At 33.2% G+C, this 24,930-nt stretch overlaps 1 protein-coding gene and 1 long non-coding RNA gene across 9 annotated transcripts in view; one reads left to right on the top strand and one right to left on the bottom strand.

Moving 5' to 3' along the window:
* Positions 1–24,930, top strand: part of LOC114123847 (ephrin type-B receptor 1-B) — a 119,757-nt gene that overhangs the window by 92,717 nt on the left and 2,110 nt on the right. Inside the window, exons 4-18 of one of the 8 annotated variants that reach the window (XM_027986969.2) lie at positions 1,549–1,834; positions 2,945–3,090; positions 6,078–6,318; positions 10,940–11,095; positions 17,468–17,628; positions 17,838–18,122; positions 18,225–18,465; positions 18,583–18,694; positions 18,798–18,868; positions 19,536–19,586; positions 19,696–19,839; positions 20,234–20,493; positions 20,621–20,830; positions 20,935–21,287; positions 23,637–23,748. In XM_027986969.2, the coding sequence (XP_027842770.2) occupies positions 1,549–1,834; positions 2,945–3,090; positions 6,078–6,318; positions 10,940–11,095; positions 17,468–17,628; positions 17,838–18,122; positions 18,225–18,465; positions 18,583–18,694; positions 18,798–18,868; positions 19,536–19,586; positions 19,696–19,839; positions 20,234–20,493; positions 20,621–20,830; positions 20,935–21,287; positions 23,637–23,718 (2,799 nt within the window). In that variant the 3' untranslated portion in view covers positions 23,719–23,748. Of the gene's footprint in view, positions 1–1,548; positions 1,835–2,944; positions 3,091–6,077; positions 6,319–10,939; positions 11,096–17,467; positions 17,629–17,837; positions 18,123–18,224; positions 18,466–18,582; positions 18,695–18,797; positions 18,869–19,127; positions 19,146–19,535; positions 19,587–19,695; positions 19,840–20,233; positions 20,494–20,620; positions 20,831–20,934; positions 21,288–23,636; positions 23,749–24,930 lie in introns of all 8 variants that reach the window. The other 7 variants (XM_027986967.2, XM_027986966.2, XM_027986963.2 and 4 more) reach the window with 7 other exon arrangements.
* Positions 16–607, bottom strand: LOC126549223 (uncharacterized). Its single transcript, XR_007603367.1, has 2 exons — positions 509–607; positions 16–441 (listed from the first exon to the last, which is right to left on the bottom strand). It is a non-coding gene; the product is annotated as an uncharacterized LOC126549223 (long non-coding RNA).

Here is a 24,930-nt window from a genome sequence, read left to right as displayed (position 1 = left end):
CATGCATCACCCAAGTCCATTGTTGTATAGAATGCGTTTAATAATGTTATGTGTTATTATATTACACTATTACAGTCTCGTGAATCGGGGTAAAATTCATCGTTTCATTTCAAAATCGTATGCAGTCCTCTCGAAATAAGGATGCACGCATTAATCGTTTCACCCAGCAGTTGACCTTTGAGAATTTTTTTCCCTCTGAATTTTCTCGACTTTTGCTTTACTTCTCATTCTTATTGTTGTTATAATTTCCAATTGTGCCCATTGTACCCCGTAAGTGTGAAATCTGATAAATTTTTGTTCTCATTCCGCATTCATATTTTTAAAAAACATTTTATGGCTTAAAAAATTATTCAAATTTATTTACGGTTAAATACATAAAACAATGAGACCGCACTTTCCCATTTCGTATTCGTTGTCGGCGTTGCTCGTTCTTATTATCCTCTACATTATACACAATAATGTATTCCAAAGAAAATTAAGTCAGTAATTAACATAAAAAAATATTTACTTGACGCGTTTGCATTAATCGACGGCTGAGAATGACATCGGAAAATCTGTAAGACTTACAGTTTCCTTTTTTATTCTTGTGTATATTTTTTGCAAGTCGATGTTTACCGGTTGCCTCGCATCTCTCCGTATCTTTTTGAAGTTAAGCCAAAACATAGTTACAATGTTTATTTTGACCGTTTTCCGCCGCCACCGCCTTCGACATAGTACTATACTATATATCCCACGATTTCATGTAATTTATTCTCTGGCGGTGACTCGCTCGCTCTCTTTCACTCTCTTCCACTCTGTCTCTCTTTTCTCTACGGGCATTATGTAAATTTAGCGTTCGCAACAATTTCGGTGGGTCGGGCTTGACGAAATCCGATCAAGACGAATCGCCATAGACACGTACACTGAGTGTGCCACAGTAGAATCAGTATATGTAGAGAGGTATAGGGGAATAAAGGTCGGAGGAGAGTGCGCGGTGGGTGAGTTGATGAGATTTCGCGCGCGCTACGACCCTAACGTTTTGGATGATTCACAGTGTGTACGTGGTATACGAATATGTGTGTGTGCTCAAAAGCAAATGAATACGTTGCATTTGCCCCGTATATATACTATTTGCACAAGCCTTTGAAGGTGGATCCCTGTGACTCATCCAGATAGGTCGTCGGAGAAGAGAAGAGAATTTCGTGCTCGGAATGTTTTCGCACAAGTCTCCATCATCTCCTCGTCGCAAAGGGTCGTCGGATCATTAACCCAATGGGGGTTTTTATTTACTATCGCAATTGGCGATGGCAGTGGTGACAAATTTCCAGGACAATAGAACCTTGTTATATACGTGCATACACACACACATATATATACATATATACATATATTATCCTACCCCTAGGGAAATCGTCAAAATATACTACTATATAGTATAATATTATACTACATAACGTATATATGACATATGTATCTATATATATTTTATTTATTCCTATGTAGGTAATATAAATATTTCGTACTTTTTTTTATACGTTTTAATTTAATTTAATTTTTTTTCTTTTACAGTGGGTTGAAGAGAGCTACATAAACTTTGAAAAAGGCATCAACTGGCGATCGTACGTTGTGTGCGATGTCACTAAGCAAAACGTCAATAATTGGGTGTGGACGCCTTTCATTGAGCGTGGTCTAGCCAATCTCATTTACATCGAAGTCAAATTTACCATCCGGGATTGTTCACTGTTCCCAGGGTATGCGCTGTCATGCAAAGAAACGTTTTCACTGCTCTACTATGAGTTTGATGTGGCTACCAGAGAACCACCACCATGGGAACCTGACAGCTACAAATCTGTCGGTATGTATCCATCATATTTTCATTTGGTTATTAAATATTTATCGAAATATCGACTTGTACAAGATTAGTTATGTATTTAGTTTTCTAGCAGTTCCAAAACAATACCTAAAATGATTATAGTACACAGCACTATCAAACAGTATGATTTTTTTAAGTATTAATTTTCAAAAATAATTACCTCGAATATCATAAAATATAATTATTATTATACACTAGAGGAAATGTTAAAAACGATTTAAAACATTAAAACTATTCATCGTAGTGAAACGGGAATTATTATAGTTAATCTTTATAGTTTTCATAATTATGCTATATGTGCACGGCGAGAAGTACACTTATACATAATATGATTATAATACGAGTATCGAGTATCCATAAGTTAAAAGAAAAATATATTAACAATTATATTGATACTACTTTATAGTTTATTAACTATTTTTGTTTTAAAATGCATAATATGTAAATCAACTTTTTCATTCAATTTGCATTATAATTAGTCATGGTGATTGTAAATAATAATATCTAGCTGTATATTATTTCTTTCAGTTGCATTAAATGTAACTATGAATATTACACCTACATACTATATAACCAGGTACATATTGATATTATATTAAATATAAATTATGAATTTTGACAAATAATCATAATATTCATCTACTACGTCTACTATTATACCTGTGATTCAATATTAAAATAATTATAATTTAAATCCCGAACATCTTATTTTATAATGTTTCAATATAAGTAGGTACATTTTGATATTTTTAGTGTGGTTTATACATAATATATATATATATATTCTTAATGATGAAACGCGTTTAATCAACGAATCTCACAAGGACGATGAAAAACACTATGTATTATATTAGATGGTAGGTATAATGTTAGATAGATATTATTCCTTTGATGATCCATATCTCTTTATCTTAGCTCGAAACACTTATTTCGATGGTTATAATAACGCGTGAAACATTTATGTATATTATATACATCAATATAAATTTGAAGTCTGAACTATATTATATAGTTAGCTGGTTTACCTATATAGTACACTTTTCGAACGATTCGATTTTAAAATATTATTTATGATTACATGGTGTGTTACAGGTCGGATAGCTGCCGGTGAAGGGAGGTTCAATGCTAATAACGAAGTGGTGATCAATACTGAGACAAAAGCCGTGAAAGTTACCAAAAAAGGAGTGTACTTTGCCTTCAGGGACCAGGGCGCGTGCATTTCCATCATGGCCGTCAAGGTAAGACGAGATAACACGTAAATAATAACATGATAATAATTGCATTCACGTTCGTTTATTATAAAAAAAAAACTAGTCGTTTTTACTACCGTACTTTGTCCGCCTATTTTTTCTTCTTCGTTTCAATTATGTGACTTGCTGCTGATAGTCTTGTATATTATCATTTATTAATAATATAATATGACGTTAGAAGATTAGGTTTACGCAAATGCGGGCATTGCACATTGTACAAAGAGTTATTATTCTCCATTGCTTGTTTTGATTAAAATTTACAAGATCATTTAGTAACGTCAGTGGTGTTTGTGTTGTTTATAAAATTAATAATATTTCACTCGCATAATTGCCGGTTTCAACACGTATATGTATATATAAATTAATTTGATTTTCGTGTTTCTGTTTTTTTTCTGTTCATTTGGCGTTTTTTTTCTATTCCAACTAATCATATCCCACGCCTGTAAATCCGATGCTGTTAGATTGTGTCACGTTAGAAAAACAAAATCTCGTCTGTACGGTACAACGTTGTTTATACGCATATAATATACCTAGTGTATATGTAGGTATATTATGTACATATTATATAGTTGTCGTGCAGCGGTTCCGCCATAGAATGATGATAAAAGAGAAGGGGAGTTAGGAAGAGAGAAAAGAGTTTAAAAAAAAGCGAAAAACTACATGGACGAGAATGCGATGCAATAATTATGTCAGAGAGACCCGGTGGGCGAATTTATAGTTATTGTCGTTAATACGGTAACGTCTCGGGGACCGGGTCGTAAATTTCGTCGCGGAATAAATAAAATAAAAACACAGGAGAGAAATAAAACACTGAGGAATTCTATGAGGGAGAAATAGTCGTTATACGGGACATGAGATATCACACCATAAGCATCCATCGAAATATGAATTCGTGATTACATATAAATAAACGCGGCGCAAGAAGGTCGATCTGTATAAGTTTGTGTATAATATAACGTCCACGTATCACCACACCAGACTCGGAAAACTAAATACACACTCGGGATAATGTCCAAGTTGTCCGAGATATTTACGACGGCTTAGTGTTAAGACAAAAAAAAATTTGTGGATTTCTACAAAATATGTCACTTAAGCATCGTGTTCAGACAAAACTAAACTCAGACAATAATTTACGTCCACTTTCATAAATTATTCCTCATTCTAAAAAAAACCATTTTATATGTACTTCAAAAATCGGAATGTTTTTTATTTTTTGTCATTCGATTTTTTTTTTTTTTTTAAATAATTCCAAATTCTCGACATGCGTTTGAATAACAATTAATATAACCAGTTACTATTACTGTTGTATTACTATAAGGGTGCTTCCAAGTTCCAAAATACAATAATAGTTTTATAAATATTTTACTCGTTTAATGTTTAATAAAATTAATTGTGCTTGGATCGATCAAATGTTGACGTAGGTATACGGTTACCTTTACGTGCGTGTGTGTGTAAATTCGTTTTGTATAGTTCACAGAAATGCATTAAAACGACCATGATCCCCTCCCTGTATAATTTATAGCCTATATACCTATAAAGAGTATTTTATGTTTAAGCCAGAGGGTTTCTGTAATTATTAAGTTTCTTAATGCGTAAAAGCCTTTTTATCTCTAGAGACTCTAAAATCTCGAAAGACAAATTACCGAAAACTTTTTAATTCATATAATGAAACTCCTTTTTTATAATTGGCAACTATAAAGGTTTATAAAAAAATAAAAAAACTTTTTTGATGCCATTTAAATATATTTTATAATATGATATACAGCAAAGCAACTTTTATAAGTGACGATTTTTGGAATTCTAAAAACAGATGTTTCTTTACACTTATATACATAACGTTAAGCTGTTACGTTATAATTATTCTTATACATATACGATTGTAAAATAATTAAATACCTTCATAAAACATCTGCCATCAACCATGCGCATCGAATATCTGTCTAATATTATTTGTGTATAAATATATATAATATAAAATATAATATGAATTAAAAATTACACCCTTGAGACATTGATAGGTACTAACATTGAAGATGAACAACGTAGTATATTATACACTCCACATTCCATATATAACTATTATTTACTAACCAACTCACTAGTTCGACATAATATTAATACCCTTTCATGTAACGTTTTATTTTAACAAAAATATTTTGTACTTTATAATGTAATATATAAAACTATTTAAGTGTGCTTATATTCTTTTTTTTTTATTCTTTTATGAGCAAATAAACATTTCATTTTTGTTTATTTTATTAAACTTGTCGTATTATTGGTTATATTTAACTTAAATTACGTTTCTAAACCGTATATTTTTCCAGAGATGATATTTCTGTCATCTCCCGCGTATAGTAAAAACTAAAGATTCTAATACAATATAAAACGAATAAAATAAAATGGCAGAGCGTAAGATAACAGCTATACGATCAAACAGAAATAGCCTTTTATGTAACAGCATATCACCTAATCGTATAAAAATTAACAAATATAATATGTGTATGTATAATGGGTATAATATGATTTAATAACACGAGGTCCGTAAATGCACGTTTTGGGGTGGGTTAAGCCATGGGTCCATCGAAGATATCATGATTTTTTTATGGTTTTTTCTTGTTGTTTATGTAGAATATATAATATATATATATACACATATACGTGTGTACAAAACCCCATGTTGTTCGACAGAATAATAAAAAACCTTAAAACTAATATACTATGAATGTTTTTAATTCTTTATATTTATTTTTTTCTTACTGCGGTAGATTTTAGCTGCAAACCCAACTAAAGTATATTATAATATAATTTTAGTTGATACTAAAAATCAAAACGATTTATTATAATTTTATGCATGGAATTGCCGCTTCTTAAATGTACATATTGTTAATAATTAATATAATATGTATACATAGTAATATTGTATATTATATTTATGTATTTCTACTAAGAAATTATTGTTTGGACTTTGCCTTCAGGTGTATTATATCGTGTGCCCAGAAGTTGTGATAAACTTTGCAAATTTCTCTGCTACTCCAACTGCTAGAGAACTTACCCAAATCGAACACGCCACAGGCAAATGTGTAGATAATGCTGAAGTGGTAGGAGGTGGTCCTCCAACTTACCTGTGTAAAGGAGATGGAAAATGGTATCTACCGTCAGGTGGATGCAAGTGCAAAGCTGGTTTTGAAGCAGACATAGAAGCGCAAACTTGTATAAGTGAGTATTATGCAAAAATATAATAAAAATAAAAATCATTTTACGGCAATATTTTTCATAACATAAACTAAGAGTATTAATATTAATTTTTAAACGAATTTTGCCGATTATTTTAGGAATTTCGTCAATAACACATAATTATATATAATTTTAATAAATTTATTGCCGCTAAGTTAATCTTAGTGACTTAGTCATCATATCGTGTTAATAGTATTTCGTACAAATAGAGTATTTAAATATTATATTGCCTATTTATTATATCCATCGTTTTAGTATTAATCCATTTAGGTACTTCAATATTTTAAATCTGATAATACTAATCTTATTTTCATATTGTTAATAATTTAAAAATCGCCGTTTTTAATTCATATTATTACATTGAAAATAACAAAAACTATCTCGTCAAATTTTCAAATACTTTGAAAATAAAAACTAAGTGAAATATAGCCTGTTATGTATTTTATAAGAGAGTGTATAGCATACAATTATTTTGCATAAATACGAATATTGTCTCATCCGAGAAATTATGGTTTTTAATTAAAAAGTCTATTGAACCTCTTTAGAGTATCATCATTCATCGCTCAAACAGACAATGTACACGTGTTATCTCGTATAAAAGCCGACCGGAAATCCAATTAAAATGATCCTTTTCTCAGACATTATACAGACTACAGCAATAGCGATAACAACAACGACAACAACGAGTTCCTTCGCCTTACTTTAACAATAATAATAATAATGATAATAAGCGCTGGATTCAGTTTGGCGCGATTATAAATTATATCAAAGGTCGTTTGTCGCACTATATTTACACAAGCAGTCGCAAGTCCCAGGATGGTTTGGAGGAGGGGTCTGAAGGCAGTGTACTAGTTTGAACCCAGCAAAGTTTTCGCGCGAGACTGAGTCTGAGATAATTAGCCGAGATAAGGGGAAACTATGTTATCTCGTGTTACCCGTTAAGGAAGTGAAGTGGCAGGGTGGGACGCGGTACGTCCACTATAATATTTATTTATATATATATACCTGAACAAACCGATTTTTGGTCTCGCTCACCAAAGGTGTAATCGCAAATTCTCCATCTGATAATTATTTCAAAAGAAATTTTTTTCATATACACACAAACTTCTTCGGCCAACTTTTAAAAATCGTCCTTCGGTCGTGCACCGCGAGCATACACAGTATAAATGGTTATTTCCATACATTAATATTTTAATACATACCCTATAGGTAGATACAACTGCTCGCGCGTTAAACTTTTTTCTCTGGTTGTCGTTTTAAAAAAATTACATGTAAGTATATACGAATACATTTTTAAAATAATAATATGATCATTGATCATATAGGTACTATGAAATACTTACATAAGTTTCTACCGAACGTTTACTGCATTTTTATTAGCGTTATTATTTATTACACATATATATACGAAACCATTTTTATGTGCGTGTGTGTATATAAACAGTGGTTATGTATTTTCTCTCGCACAAATATCATATTATCGACGATGGACGCTTCTCGTATACGTGCGCACATATATTATACATAATATATATATATGTACAGGAAAAAAGAATCCGGTTCGATTAAAGTAAAAAAATAAATAAATAAATATAAAAACGGTAACGTTAATTAGTATAACCGGCAGTACATGTATGTGTGTATGGCGGCGTGCACTCTTCGTCCGACAATACGCCAAAAAGCCCATTAACTCGTTTATTTATATTATTCTCTCATCGACGTTATCCGCGTTTTATGCAGATTCGGTGGACGAGCTGGACGGCGTGCTTGCGCGGTGTGTTCGCCGCCGTCGGTGTTTGTTTAATAAGCGATTTATATGCTCAAGTATATTGTACATAATATATATATATATACATATATAATGTCGGAATATTATTATGGAATACAATGCGCATAATATATTACTATTATTATTTCGATATATAATAACGCGTTTTATAATTGCCCCGTTAAGTTGTTTGGCGGCTGTCGTTGTTATTATATTATTTTCAAACTGCTGTCGTGCGCTAGCGTGGGCCCTGCGCGATTCGTCTTCTTCAAAGATTCCAACGAAATTTGCTCCTGCAGCGCCGTGCGTCAATCTCGAGCAGTGTACCTATCGTTTTTGCGTGGGTTGACGGAACTTAACATTGTATTATATACGGATGCATCGGATAACAAGTACACCGGTGGGTATATAATATATAATATGCTCCAAGTCCAAGCGGTGCAATAGAACCAAAAATACGACATATGGTTACGCGTGCATGTATGTCATCAAGTAAACAGATACAATACTAAAATTATTGTTATGTGAATTAAAGACATCGAACTATCTAGGGAATTCCAATACTTATGAGCTTAATACGAGACCTACATTAACGTTATTATATTTTTCCTGCGATATAAACCCGGATATCACCTCCATAACATGCGAATCGTATTAAGGTAGAGGAAAAAAACATAATTATACGTTAAGAATGTAATGCATAAAACGATATGCAGTACCCACCGTTGACGTCGTATTTAATGACAGACTCAAATTATTATTATATTCACGTAAAGGCGTTTTATATCCCTCTTCCCCGAATGAAACTCGCGTAATGCTACTCATCGTAACGTTTTTACGCCGCGTTGCAGGTAACTGTTCTACTCGTACTGTTCAATAATTAAATTATTTTAATATAATAAATTAAATCATAGTTGAGCTGTTAAATCAATATAGACGCCTGTAATTATTAACTGTAGAATCCTCTTCGGAGAACGATTATATTTTATGCTGAAATATTCGCAACAGGAGATGAGAGCCAGTTAGCAGCAGCTAAATAATTGTTAAGGAATTAACAGGAAAAAGTATTTTATTTTTGTTTTTCTTCAATGTTTTGCAAGTCCTAGCAATAAATTTTAAAATTTGTCCTTATTGTAAGATTTATCTTAATTGTATTATTTTCATCATTAATAATACATTATCTATTCTTTTAAGACAAACTTTGTCGAAAACTGTGATTCCGTTAAAATTATATTATAGATAATACCACGTATAGGACGTCCTATATTCGCTTGAAAAAAAATATCGTCTGCAACGAACTCAAGAGTATTTTTTTATCGTTTGTTGTTTCCCTGTTACTAGTAAGTGCTAATGTGAAACTTTTTACCCAGTTACGAAATTATTGATTTCCGGAGCTTTAGAATTCAATTAATTAAAGTCGCGATGTTTATATAAAGTAGAGTACCGAAAACACTCTAAACCTCACTGCGAGAGGCTTTGCGAAAAATAAAGCACACTAAAGTATCTACAGTTGTGTGTAAAATGAAAACTATATTTAATTCTATAGTGTACACAACTTTGGTCATCGGATACGTGAGCTGAAATGTATCAGTGTATAGTTTATAATATATTATATACATAGTAGATAAAAAAATTAAGTCGTCGCCTGTTGTTATAGCAATTTAGCAAATTATACGTATACTATTACATTAGTCTTTGTCGTCTCGCGCATTCGCCTCTCTGAAACAGATGCGTGTAATGTGTATAAATGGTTGGTATATGTGCACAAATCATATTATAAATTCACTTTTTCCTAAAATAAACTTTAAAATTTCAAACAAGTTCCTGAATAATTGCATGTAGGTACTTATTACTTAGTCGCATTATAATGATTAATGACAGCCATCGATGTATATACTGTTGTATCGTCGACTATACGGTGAGAATCAATATTTTAAATCGTAATAGCCCTTAAATCCTAAAAATCCAACACGGTCGTCTAATCGGTGACCAGAAGCTCGCGGTAGCTACACACATAATAATATACAGTATATATATTATACGTATAACCGTAATGTATGAAGTATAATATAATAGTGGTCGCACTTAAATATTTCGAACCACGCGACGGCCCGCGAGCCGGATGTGTACGCTGTACGCGGGCGGGTTGTCTACGTGTGCTATAATAGCACGGGGTGATAAATGTTCGCTACTGCTCTATGTAGGTATATATAATGTATAATATTATAGCACAACTACAGTAGTCTACATCGTACACCGGTCTCAGAAGTACACGTGAATATATATATATATATTGTGTGTGTGTGTGTGTGTGTGTTGTGTGTGTGTGTGTGTGTGCGGCGATTCTCGGGGGTATCAATCTTAATCGAAAAGGGGACGGCGGGTTATACGCGTATGTGTGTAACGCATCCACAAACAATTTGTCTCTATTAATATAACGCCAATACACGCCAACGACGGTGTACTCCATCTATCATTCTTCTATATAATATACTATAGAGTATATACACACTATCCAGATCGCTCGCCATCTCTCCCCTCGAGGCAGCTATTACCACCACTACAGCCATAGGGGCTTAAACGTATATCTGTGTGCGTGTGTGTGTGTGTGTGTGTGTATGTAGTGAGCAATTAACGTGCCGCGCACGGGAGTTTAATGAACCGCAGGCGTGGCAGGCAGTACGAACGCATCACGTTTATATTAATATTATTATTACTATTATGTATACTGTTTTTATGTGTACTTATTTATACGACGAAACCGATTTTTATAACGATATATTATAAACGGTTCATGCAGTTTGCCTAATGTGGTTTTTTTTTTCTCTTCTTCAGTCTGTCCTCCGGGCAAGTACAAATACGGCGTCGGGGACGACAAGTGTCAGCCGTGTCCGGCGCACAGCAAAGCGCCCGACCAGGGGATGTCCGAGTGCAGGTGCAACACCGGATACTACAGGTCGCCCAAAGATCCGAAATCGGTACCGTGCACGCGTAAGTATTATATATTGTACTTTAATAACGATATAATATGTATATATTGTTGGAGCACGCACACGAACGCGACATCCTGCAGCAGCTTTTGAACGTATATAGTAATATAATATTATTATGAGATTATTATTAAAGTAGTGGTACATCTCCGGCGAAACATCTTGTGGATTCGATGTAAAAGCCGTTTCGATATTATTATGTGTATATGTATTTGTATTAATATGCGTTGTCTTTGAAGACGATCTCTTACGACGCGCGACGGCTCATTTTTTCGTCGGGTAATTACGCACGCGTGTACTGATGAGGGAGTTATGTTCGGCTTAATGTGCAGCTTAAGTATGTACAGCTTAATGTGTAATTAAATTTGTTCAGTCATTTGTTCTCGGACGGAATTGAAAAAAGGACGTTCCATTAAACCGCAAGGGGGTTCTAAACGACTTTGAAGTCGCGGTCGCGAAAGATCTCTCGCGGTCACGGCACCAGCAGTTATTATTTCGGTAGTTATATCAAAAGCCCTGCAAATTCCGTTAAATCTCCGCCATTTAGAAACTCAGCAATATTAATAATAACCATTCGCCTTCGTGACTTCTCTCCCTCCGTCTCACGCCAATCCCCTCTCAATCACACCCACCCCTGAAGGCAATAATATGTATATAAACCCGTTGAACCGCATCAAAGTAAACGACTTGCCGTCCGAAACTTTATAATATTTGCATTTGTTCCGCAGGGATTTTTCTATATATATTTGTACATGCATACATAGTAATAATATAATATATGGATGTTTACATAAATGTTTTCTTCTATATTATATTTTAAACAGATTAGATTTTACCCAACATTTTCTGTACTTCTATTATAATCAAAGAAATGTATTTATTTTTTATTATTATTATTTTAATGTCGACGTCCTCGCTAAAGCTATTGCCTTTGCTTGAAAACCTATAAATAATTGTATTTGACTAGAAAAAAAATAAGAAATAAATTCATCGTTCATATAATATCATAATAATTTTAAAATATACTTTATATTGACTGAATGTCTTGTGAGTACGAAAATCCACTAAACAAAAAAATGTCAAAAACGTCATTCGCAATCAATTATTACAATGAGGTTATTTAAACTTGTATTAAAAAAAAAAAATTAGCTCCAAGCCATATCAATATTTGTACTTATATTGTACTTTTAGAATTTAGTAATAATAAAATTTAAATCAATATTAAAAATTGAAATTATTTATATAAACCCAACTTGTCTTAATTCGATTTACTCACTCATACATACATCAATATTTATTTCGATTTAAATCGTTTTATTTTTGAATCAATTATCGACTTATTTAATTATTCATTTCATACACAACAAATATTTTTTTACATTTTTATGAAATTTATCTTATTTGGTTTTTGATTTTCAATTTCTATGTTTCATACTTAAAAGTTAAAAATTTTAATTCAATACGCGTACAGTTCCTATTACTTTTTTTTTAATATTAATTTCGAAATATACAGTTAAATGATAATATCTTTTTTATTCTGGTATGTGAGTTTCATATAACCGACAGTTTAAAAAAAAAATTACAACAGAAATTTCTATCATTTTATATAAATCATGTTATGATCTTATCAGATTGTAAACACAATTGCAACTCCCTTTAAGAGGTTAATATATATATATACATTATACATATTTTTTTATACAAACATAAAATCGATTCATGGAGAGCAATTTAAGTGAGACTGAGCATACAACCGAGGGAATAGGGACCTAACGCTGTTGTCGTTGTTGTTGTTGTTGTCAAACGACCACACTGAAAATTCACCAATAATCCGGCTGAGCAAACCCAATAGGTAAATAACATGCATATATACGCATACATAACATAACATCGTTTTGGTCAAAGAATTTGGTGCGAAATCCAATCCTATTGTTATGTATCGTTGGGACAAAAACATGTCATCCGACCACCGATGTTTATCTACTCACAAAACCCAAAGGTTCATCGGCGGCGGTAGCTATAACACAATATAATAACGGATTCTTTTTCTCCGAGGGGTAAGAACGAGTATGAGAATGACAAAAAAAACTAGTCTGGTCCGTTAAAATAAAAACTTAATGCCAGATTTCCGAATTCTTGAATTTCTGTCGGTTTGTTTCTCCTCTTCCCTCATATTGTCTCTGCAACCTCTCTCTCACCCCATCTCTCTCTCTCTCTCTCACACACACACACACACACACACACACACACACACACACACACACACACACACACACACACACACACACTATCTCTCTCTCTCGGTTACACTTATTTTTTAGATATTTATCTCATCTACGAGAACGACGTTTAGTGAAGAACGACTGATGACGACTACGGTGGCGGAGAATATAATATACGAGTGATAGGATGTGTGATGTATGCACGGTGGGTAGAGAGGTAAGAAGAAACCGTAATGCTCTACCGACGATAAATCTTTAAAGACAGTAAACAAGGCACTACGCAGATTGACGTAGAAAACTTAACTTATCAGCAGATGTTTATCGTGCCGGCGGCGGGTTATAGTTATAGTACATACAACAGTTCGTTCGTTCGGAATTGAAATAAGAAAAAAATGGGGCCCGCGTGTGCGTTAGACCAGGGAAAACGTCGACGACGACGGACGTATACACGGAGTCACAATGATCGATACGAGTATTTATTTTTTTTTCCTATATAAATATTTTTGTATTCAGTATATGTATACTTACGTTTCGTAAACCCTTAGGAATTAAAATTTAAAAGAAAAACTCGCTTAGTTTAACCCGACTTTGTTTTTTCTTTACTTTTATTAAAAATATACATGTATATAGATATTGTTTTTATTTATGGAATCTATTACTAGATTCTCACGATCGCGAAAACTGCGGGCGTCTTGAAATTTCTCTTTTGCGTCATTTTCAATTAATTTAGTCAAAACTCGAATTTTTTTAAAAATTCACAATAATTAATTGATAATGCAAAAATAATTATTAGTTCTTTTCGACATTTGTTTCTCGTGTATTTATCATAAATTTTCTATGATTATTCGTATGTTTAGATAATATAATAATTACATATGTAACATGAATGTTACATCTGTGTATATGTACGTGTGTACATAAGTGCTATACACATACATAATATATACATACATACATACATCCATCGTACCTATATATTATATACTGAATTTACAAAGCTTAAAAAACCTAAAAAGGGATGTGCATCCTTTTATGTTTCATAGAATATAATGAGAAAAGTCGCCTCGGCACGACCTACCCAGACGAACTCTTCAAAAATGCTGTTGCCGCAGTATACAAAGCGGCGGTGGCGGCAGCGACCCAACCTCTCTTTCTTTTTTTTTTTTGTCTTTTCGTATACACCACTTTTTATTATTATTATTATTATTATTATGTGTATATATGCGACGTACGTGAAAATATATCGTTGTCGTGTAGAGAGCACGTCTGGTGTGGTGAAGAGAACTGTTTTTTCTCTGCACAAGGAAGTCGGTACTCCAATACATACACTGCGTGCACTGTTGTACATTATAGTGGTCGTGTATGTGTCACGGTTGCACAAAAAATCCAGTGGTTAGAAAATTATGATTTGCTGGCTAATTATTTTCGGGTTTTGAGTTCGACAAAGCAAGTATTTTTTTTTTTTTTATATTGTGAAGTGTTCAACACTCGAAACATCGACAACGTCGTAGCATGTAAAACACCTACCTCACTCATAATCATAAGCTTGTTGATGATAATTAGACCAATTCGCTCGGTAGTATGTTTTGTCAATAATCCGAAAACATTTCCCCTTAATACGATATATGAGTTTGAAGATTTCGCTCTTCTTCCGTCGTCGCTTTTGGAAGTATTAATTCATTTTTTCATCGTGCGATAAGTGCTTGATTGAGTTAGATTGCCGACGAGGAGAGTAAAATATAAATAAGAAAGAAAAAACTCCCGTTGTACAAAACATTATTAAACGTGAACTTGTGTGTGTCTGTCTGTATACTATATTTAAACATATATGTATTTATGTATATTTCTTTATCTACATTCGAAAACCTCTATCTAAAGAATTCATTTCGTCGCCGAGACCGCGCAGCTAAAACCTTTTAAATCTGTCAAAGGCTGAGACTGAGGCGGCGATATATATTTCTTTTAGCTTTTTCCATAATAGTTTTTTTTTTGCATCCGTAATAGGTTTTATATATATATATATATATATATATATATATTACTGTCGGTAAAAGTTATTATCCGTCGTCGCATTATTATTTATATCCGATTTCAATTGACGAATAAATCCCAATCGCTTTTCATACGATCGTGCGACTGTGAATGCTTCGACGGTGGCGGCGATACTGTTGGTGCAGGTGGTTGGGAACGGTCGTCGGCGGAGGAACGTAGTATAGTTTCGCACAAGATTACTTTAAGCGAAATTTCTTTCATTCTTTCGTTTCCCGTTTTTTATCCCGAGAGGTTAAGCCATAATAAATTGTCCGGAAATTGCGCACTCAGCAAAGGGAGCAAAAAAGTACGTAGCCGCCGTCGCCGTCACAGTCGGTTGTTTATAAAGAATTATTTTCATTAAAATCTTTTTGGTTTTTAATAATTAAAACTACCAACCGCGCACATTTACCACCAACACCATTGCTCTTTTCCGAGAGTTTTCTGTTATTATTTTATTTTTTTAATGAAAATATAAGCAACTTGGCTACTGGCTAGTAGGCTCCCGACGTGCTGCATACATTTTCTGTGGATGTGATGCCCGTTAAATTTTATGGTTTTATTTTTCTTTTTCTTTTTTCACTGCAATTAAAAAATTTCATTCAAACGAAAAGTGATACATTATTTATTTTTATTATTATTCAGTTTTTTTTTCTCCGAAAGAATGGAATATACGTTTACTCGGTTGATGTTCAATAATCCACAATAGTATAGTATTAATAATTAACAAATTCGTTTTTATTCGATTATACATTGGCGGCTAATCAACTTTAATAATTATAAATAGCTATACAGAATATATATTATATATTATTATATATACAGTGGTATCCAGGGAGGTATAACCCCCCCCCCCCCCAATGGATACGCCATTGATTATATATTTTTATATACCTATATAAATATATGGTTTTTGTAATACCGATTGACGGAAATTAAATGAAAAACATTACTAAACATTACGATAAAAGTAACTTTAGTAGACATTTAGCTAGTTATTTTATAACGAAGCAGTATATAGGTAGTAAATAAGATACTAGCGAATTACAAAAATAATAATGGTTTCTGAGTGAGTGGGTGGTTATGATAGTGGTGAGAGATGAAAAAAGATTTTGAAGTCTGAAACTCTGAAACGAATAGTGAATAATATATATATATATATTATATACACATAAATATATAGTTACATTGAGAGAAAGAATCGGTGAATATTTAAACAGAGGACGTGTTTACCCAGTGAAGTCGACCTCGACGAAAGGAGAAAATGATGACCCTGAACTTAGCACCCGTCTCGTCTTGTCGTTTTAATTGTCTTCGGATTCTACTCCAATGAACGTCATATAATATGTGTCCGTTCTGTTGTAACAAAATATAACAAATTCGACGCATGCACACAACACACTATATACATGTAGGTAATACAAAATACAGACCTTTTCTAAGGATCTAAATCGAAACTTTATGATGCGTAATTATATTAATAAATACGAAATCAACATTTTACGATACACTTGATCATGTGTGTAGACGAACTATGCGGGATACCCTGCGGCCCTTGTGTGTATTTGTTTATAATTATTATTACAACGTACCACAATATATTCTATATACATATTTATGCGTGATAACATGTCTGTACGTATATATAATATATATTTTATAATATGTACATATTATGTATATGTAAAAAGGATATTATAGGTGTATGTGCGCGAAGGATAATTATGTTCACGTCGATCTACTCTTATTATTTACTGCTCATACGCGTATTCGAAGCAAGTTAGTTATATTATTATATTTATATACTCATTGGAAGGCATTTCATATTATTATTATACGAACTTCCAGTCTGTCTGTCCACTTCTCATTCTTTATCTTTCTCTCTCTCTCTCTTTATCGTTTATGTTTATACCACGACCGTGTACCTTTCCTATGCTCGAGCTCGTTTATTTAGAATTTACCTGTTCACCTTACGGCCGTAAATAATAGTAATAATATTATTATATATTTAAATACATCACCAACGCTCGTGCGCTCACAACAATATACAATATTTATACAAAATAATATATATAAACGAAAATATTTATTCTTTTTTTTTTGTTCCCCATTTTATATAGAACCTCCATCAGCGCCGCAAAACTTGACAGTCAACTTTGTGGACCAGTCGACTGTGACCCTATCGTGGAACCCCCCGAACTTCCTCGGTGGCAGGTCCGATATCGTGTACAGGGTGACGTGCGACATGTGCGGTCCATCCGTTGTGTTCATGCCTAACAACGTGAGTATTATACGTATTACGCACACAATATTATACTATATGTAGATAAAATATAATATGTCCACCCATCCTAATCTTCTCTCTCTATCTCTATCTCATTCTATGATTTAATCGTGCACATTCTGTCACTAAACAAATACCTATATACAGGTGGGCTGTAAGTTGTATATATATATATAATATTATATGATCACGTAACGTTTTTCTAGGAGGTGATCAATGATACTAAGATAACGATAAGCGGTCTGAGTCCGGTTACCACGTACAAGTTTCACGTGTGGGCCGAAAATGGTGTCAGTAACCTGACTTCGTCCGAGAACCGACAATTTGTTGACATAGCCGTAACCACAACTGAAGCTTCCGTGAAATCTGCGTCGGTCAACAATGTTCGCGTCATGTTGGTCAAGGCGTCCGAGATCACGTTGTCTTGGGACCCGCCCATGGCCAGCTTCTTCGAATCTAGTGATGATGATGCCGCCGTCGAAGTATACGAAGTAAGTATTGCGATTTGCGACGACCCTCAAATGATAAGTGCTATATTTTCGATAAGAAGACGTTTACTAATTTTATAATTTTTGTTTTTCTCCCGCCCACAGGTTAAGTTCTATCCTCGAGGTGACGAGTCGAACGTCAGTAACAAACTCACCGCTGACAGACACATGGTATTTACGGCGCTTAGGCCTAAGACGGACTACGGATTCCAGGTCCGTGCGAAGACCGCTCACGGCTGGGGCGAGTACAGCCCGACTATTTACAAAACGACGGGGCAATTGCTCGGAAGCGGTAAGAACACACAACAACAAGTCCAAAGAAAAAACGGGATTAAAGATGACACGGGTAAAACAAATTGATAGTTGAGAATGAGAGGCCGTCGTCCCTTTTTTACGTCTGGCTGCTCGAATTGAAAGTGTGCGCTTGCTAACAGATTGTTTTTGCTTTTTTTGTCTATTCTAGCCTACATTGGTGACGAAGACAACATGGAAGTCCGGATAATCGCTGGTGCCACAGTCGCTGTAGTGGTGGTCTTAGTGGTCGTCATTATTATGACAGTATTGTTCTTAAGGAGGTGCGGTTTTTATTTTTATTCTTATTGTTGCGTAACTTGATGTGGAGCTTTTGACATAATAATCTCATTCATGACTTAACACATTTTTCGTTTTTGTTTTCAGCCGAAGCAATGACGAATGCAACAAAAAACAACCAAGCGATTGTGACACGTTAGAATACAGAAACGGAGAAGGTAAAAAGACCATGTTTTTTGGTGGTTATTTAATTTAAAAATTAAAATAAATAAACATCTATAGGATCCACATTTTATTAGTTAATTTTACAAGTAAAAAATATAAATAACTATTCAGCGACGGTAACTTGCGTCGTTTATAACCCTCGCTCCTTTTAGTTCAGAGCAAAATTTCACACAGACTTACCTTTTGTATCCCTATAAATTAAAGTGCACTACCTAGTTTTCATGTTTTCGTGTGTTTTACATGCATCCAAAGGACTTGTTGTTACCTACAGTAAGTGTATTATATAGTTTTCCCTAGATAATTAATAGATAATTTTTCATTCGAACACGTTTTACATTCTCAACGACTATGAGTTTTTCTTTATATCAATTACACTAGGTTAATTAGATCCATGTGGTAGTAATGTATTAGTTTGTTTGTTATTTTTTGTTTTTACTTATATGTTGAGTATATTGAGTAATGCCTTTAATTGTTGTACCTCCCTCTATCCGTGTATGTTGCTCTTAGTATATCCATTTACATAATAATATTTTTTGTCCTAATAACCATCGGGCGCAAACTGCTGATTTACGGATGCTAACATTTTTGTTTATTTTTGTTTGCCTGCGTTCTGCTTTGTGCTTTTGGTGTGAACACTTGTGTTTTGTTTTTGTTTTCCAGTGCATTGCAATTTGGACAATCCTCCCATAGTTGCCACTCACACTAGCAGCAGTAAGTCCATGGCTAATAGTTTCCACTTTTGCGCCTTTTATTTTTTTCATTAACAACGGATTATTACTAATTAAATCAGATTTTTACTAATCATATGTATATTTTACAGTGACCACACCTCTATTTACTCAAGTTGGCTCAACCACGTCTAGATCTTACATTGACCCTCATACATATGAAGATCCGAATCAAGCAGTTAAAGAGTTCGCCAGAGAAATAGATGCTTCATATATCACCATTGAAGCTATAATAGGTGAATAACAGTGATGATAATAAATAGTACTGATAATAATTTATGAGGTTGTACTATACAATGCAATTTTAGACGAGCTAATAACTTATGATAATGTTTCAATATAAAATTGTCTACAACAATATCATTAGATTTTGTAAATACTTAAAATAATAGTGAATTAAGTTGTATTGCTTATTTACTCGACGTTTATAATGAAATTGCTCGTTTCAAATAAGCATTAAATAGTTTTGAAAAATGTATCGAAACGCATAAAACTTTCAGTCCTAGTAATAGCAATGTATAACTACCACCCCATTTGCCACCACCAAAACATACTTTCTTAATTATTTAGCATTATATCATGCAACCAATCGAACGTTCGTGTAAACGATGTGTGTTGATTTCCCCATAGGTGGTGGAGAATTCGGCGATGTGTGTCGGGGAAAATTAAAAGTTCTCGGGTCTCCTTCCGTCGAAGTCGACGTAGCCATCAAAACTCTAAAACCTGGTAGTTCTGACAAGGCCCGCAACGATTTCCTAACAGAAGCTTCGATCATGGGACAATTTGAACACCCCAATGTGATATTCCTGCAAGGCGTCGTTACCCGATCCAACCCGGTAATGATCATCACTGAATACATGGAAAACGGTTCATTAGATACGTTCCTGAGAGTGAGTACATACTAATTTTTTATAAAATATTTTTATTAATCATAAATTTATAAACATATTACAATCATCTGGAGGGAAAATGTCAATATTTCACGTGTATAATTTATATTTATGAAAATTAACATAGGCCAACGACGGAAAGTTTCAAGTCCTACAGTTAGTCGGTATGTTACGGGGCATCGCGTCCGGCATGCAGTACCTCAGCGAAATGAACTACGTGCACCGTGACCTAGCTGCACGCAATGTACTAGTCAACGCTCAATTAGTGTGTAAAATAGCTGATTTCGGTCTAAGTCGAGAGATCGAAAGCACTACTGAAGGAGCGTACACAACGAGGGTAAGTCAGTGTATGGAGAACGTATACCTCCTAAATTACAATAATGATTTTCAGTTTTGTATTAAACGACGGACTAACCAGATTGTTGTTGTGTTTATTGACAGTTTTCAAATTTCCAGGGCGGTAAAATACCGGTCCGGTGGACCGCACCCGAAGCCATAGCATTCCGAAAGTTTACTTCCGCATCGGACGTATGGTCGTTCGGCATTGTCGTGTGGGAAGTGATGTCGTACGGCGAACGTCCATATTGGAATTGGAGTAACCAGGACGTGATCAAGTCCATCGAAAAGGGTTACCGTTTACCGGCGCCCATGGACTGTCCGGAAACTATTTACCAGTTAATGTTAGATTGCTGGCAAAAAGAGAGGACGCATCGACCGATGTTCTTGTCTATCGTAAAAACACTCGACAAGCTCATAAGGTGTCCGGACACGCTCAGGCGGATCGCCCAGAATAGGTAAAAATCTATCGATAATGTTTAATTTCTTCTTATATTTATTTTTTTTCTCACTAACTATTTGTAGTAAATCGAAATTTAAAAATATCGATTCCTTCCAATGAATTAATTATTCACATTTAATATTGCAAACAATTATTTATCGTGTATATGGAATCATTATTTATTTCGATCTACTATTCGGTTTCATAATACATTATTTTAATTTCTCTTGGGCTTTGCATATCCGTTCATATTTTGAGTACTATGTTTTGTATATTTTTATATACTTTATGCCACTGCTGATTGAAGCTTTGATTTTTTTATTTTTTCATTAGTAATCGCTTCGTTCATTATTATTTTTATGGAGTCATACTATGGCGGATTATCTCCAATTAATTAATATTTATAAAAAAGTATATGAATATATTAACTATATGTAAATTATATTTATAGCTCGTTAATATCTGTTTTTGTGTACAATTATTTACCTTTACAATATTATTTCAATGAATATTAAAAAAACAATATAGTCCTACTTCAGATAAACAAAATTAGTAATTTTATATTTTATAAAATATTTAGAAAAAAATTATATTTTTATTAATCTGAATTTTATTATTTTATTTTTTATTTATTAACACGTCGATGAAATGTTTTCGCCTAAAAACATTTTTTAACGTTGGATATACAGGAATGTGCGTAGTAAATAAAAAATTTTCAAATTTATTACTGAATATGACGTTTTTTTTTTCTCTGATATTTAATACCTTTTGAAAAATATGCTATCAGAATTTCTCGTTTGATCTGAACATTCGTAAGAAAATAATTCAAGTTTAATATTTTTTACATTTTGTTTTTACTTCAAAAACAATTATTGGAAAGAATTTCCGAGTATTCGTTTTCAGTAACGTAATTTATTTCTCAGCATTGTTCCAACTCATGCCTTATTTATTTATGACTACTGTCTTTCGAGTTATTACTTATTATAAAACAAAATAACATTATATTATATACCCATCGGTGCAATCCTCATAAATATCATATCTTCCCAAATCATTCCACCAAACAATCTGAGCGAATCGAAAACTCGTCTGGGACCACTATTGTATACTTATACCGTTTATACCAAATCATATAAAATCCAAATATAATAATAAATGTCAGAAAACCTGGTGTAAAATCATCTTCGTCGCGGGAAGTGTGTTATAGGAGCATGAGGAGAATGAAATCCTTTAATTTAGTGCCTTAATTTCGCCTAAAAAATAAACGAAACTTATGTGTAGATACAATTGTTGTTAATATAACCTCCGGAATTGTTGGGTGAATTTCGTCAAGTTAGAGTGCGAGTTTTGCTGACCCTTGTGGCCCTGTCCCCTGTCCCCTGTCCCCTGTCCCCTAAAGACTATAAATTATAATAGTCTTCTTTTCCCGTGCTCCATTAGTGGCAAAAAAAATCGGCCAGAAAACCTCTGGTGTAAGTAAATGATTTCACCTAATATACGTACATATCAACCAACCCCCCCCCCCAAAAAAAAGGGGGAAATAATGATATTTCTTGTATACCTATTATTTTGTACAACAATTTAAAGAAGATAAATAAACTCTCAGCATATTGTATATATATAGATTATATGCACCTCCATCCCGGTTGGGCAACGACAACTATTATTATAATTACTACATAATTGTCGTAAGACTAGTAATATTATATATCCGACCGCGATGTTATTATATTAATTCAAAAAGAATTAACTTTCAGTGCGTCTCACTCTCTCACTCTCTCTCTCTCTATCTCTCTGTCATCGTTTATTTTCATTTCATCTGTATTTACCTTCTCCCCCCCCCCCACACACACACACACACTACTTCCTTCTCACCCATCGGGAATACTGTATAACTAGGCTATTATACCTACTTATTGTATGAATACTTTCGTGCACAGATAATATGTTTGTGACGTATGTCAAACTTCTCAAAATCGTCACGTAAAAGTATATATTATTATACGTGTATAGATATATAAACACCACGTCAACATAATAATATATATTATATACGAATTACGAGTACTACGTCAAGGCATCTTTTTATTCGACATCGGCTTTGGTTTCTGCTGATGCAAAACGTATTTAATATAAATGTATAGGTACTAATAATATTATATTTCAATTATTTTTTTCGTTTCAACGTATTAAAACATTTGTATTATGTTGCCGCCGTTAAAGATTATATTCTTGGTATTATAACTATTTTTTTTATTTTTTTATTTTTTTTTTTTTTTTGTTAACGTACAATTATTTATTTTAATTTATTATTATTATTATTTTATCTTTAACAAACGCATTGGGTTTTTGCATGTTTGGACAGCCGTCCGCCGCCTGTTAACCCGTATTATGTGCCGGTCGTATTTAAGTGTGGCTCGGATTGGGTGTCGTTTCATCACGAATGAGAGACCGTTTGTTTGGCTATCCGCGAAAAGGTAATACCCGTTATGGCGTTACGTACATGGTACATATATATTATACATAAATATATATGTATGTATGTATGTATGTATGTACGTATATACCACACCTAAATACATTTATATCTCTGTACAAATATAGTTAGTATTTATTATATATACACGATCCTGCCCTTCCCCCCTTTCACCTAACTTAATTCGTCATCGTCGTCATCATCATCAACATTGTTACTATTGCTGTTGTTGTCGGTGTCATCAGTTATTATAGCGCCGCCGTCTGCGGTCATTCACACGGTGCTTTATGCAAATAACATTAATATTATTATACGATTTAATAATCGCCCCCCCCCCCCAATTAATATTATACCCCAATAATTTACATGTGTCTATGTCCTTGCATTGTGTACATATAATATAATTAACCTATTTTATTTGTTTTTCCTGCAACAACCGCTTCCCAAAGTCCTTCGCCGCTTATACGTCTTAAACGCTTTTTTAGTATTACAATTATTTATAGAGTTTAATGTTGTTTTGTTTTTTGCTCGCCGAAACGATAACACGTATTGTCATCCACATAAAAAGTGTAGTTCACCTGATATACTTGATCCCACCCTCAATTTCTTCTTAAGTGTAGGTATAAAGTTAGTGAATCGCTTTAGTTCACTATCTAGTATCTGTGTTTGTATATTATGTGGTTAATCAATTCAATGTGCTACCATTATTTTATTTTCTCTTTTAATATTGTGATATCGATAAAAAAAATATATTTTTAATGAATCTGATGTAAGTTTTAAGTTATTAACAACTATAGTAAAACGAACATGTTAAAAATATTGATGTACCTAATAAAAATCAAGTACTAAACATAGTTATTTGTTATAACTAATTATAACTTAATGCGTTTTTATTATGTTGGCGTGTAAAGTATCGCACCATATTCATCTTATTTAAATACCTACCTAGCTTTGGAGGTATGAAATCACAAAATTTGATTTTTCATAAAAGTAACTAATAAAAAAAAAGTAAAAGATTAGATTTTGTTTAAAATACGAGTACCTACTTAGTGCATGATACTAGAAAACCACGTAAAAATTGTTTTTCCAAAATCACAAAAATCTACAAAAACAAACGAGTGTATCTGTATAATATACTGCATTATTAGTGAATTTTACAATATATAATATATATATATATATG

Source organism: Aphis gossypii, chromosome 1 (assembly GCF_020184175.1).
Source record: "Aphis gossypii isolate Hap1 chromosome 1, ASM2018417v2, whole genome shotgun sequence".
Lineage (NCBI taxonomy): Eukaryota > Metazoa > Arthropoda > Insecta > Hemiptera > Aphididae > Aphis > Aphis gossypii.
This window is presented reverse-complemented; position numbering and strand designations above follow the sequence as displayed.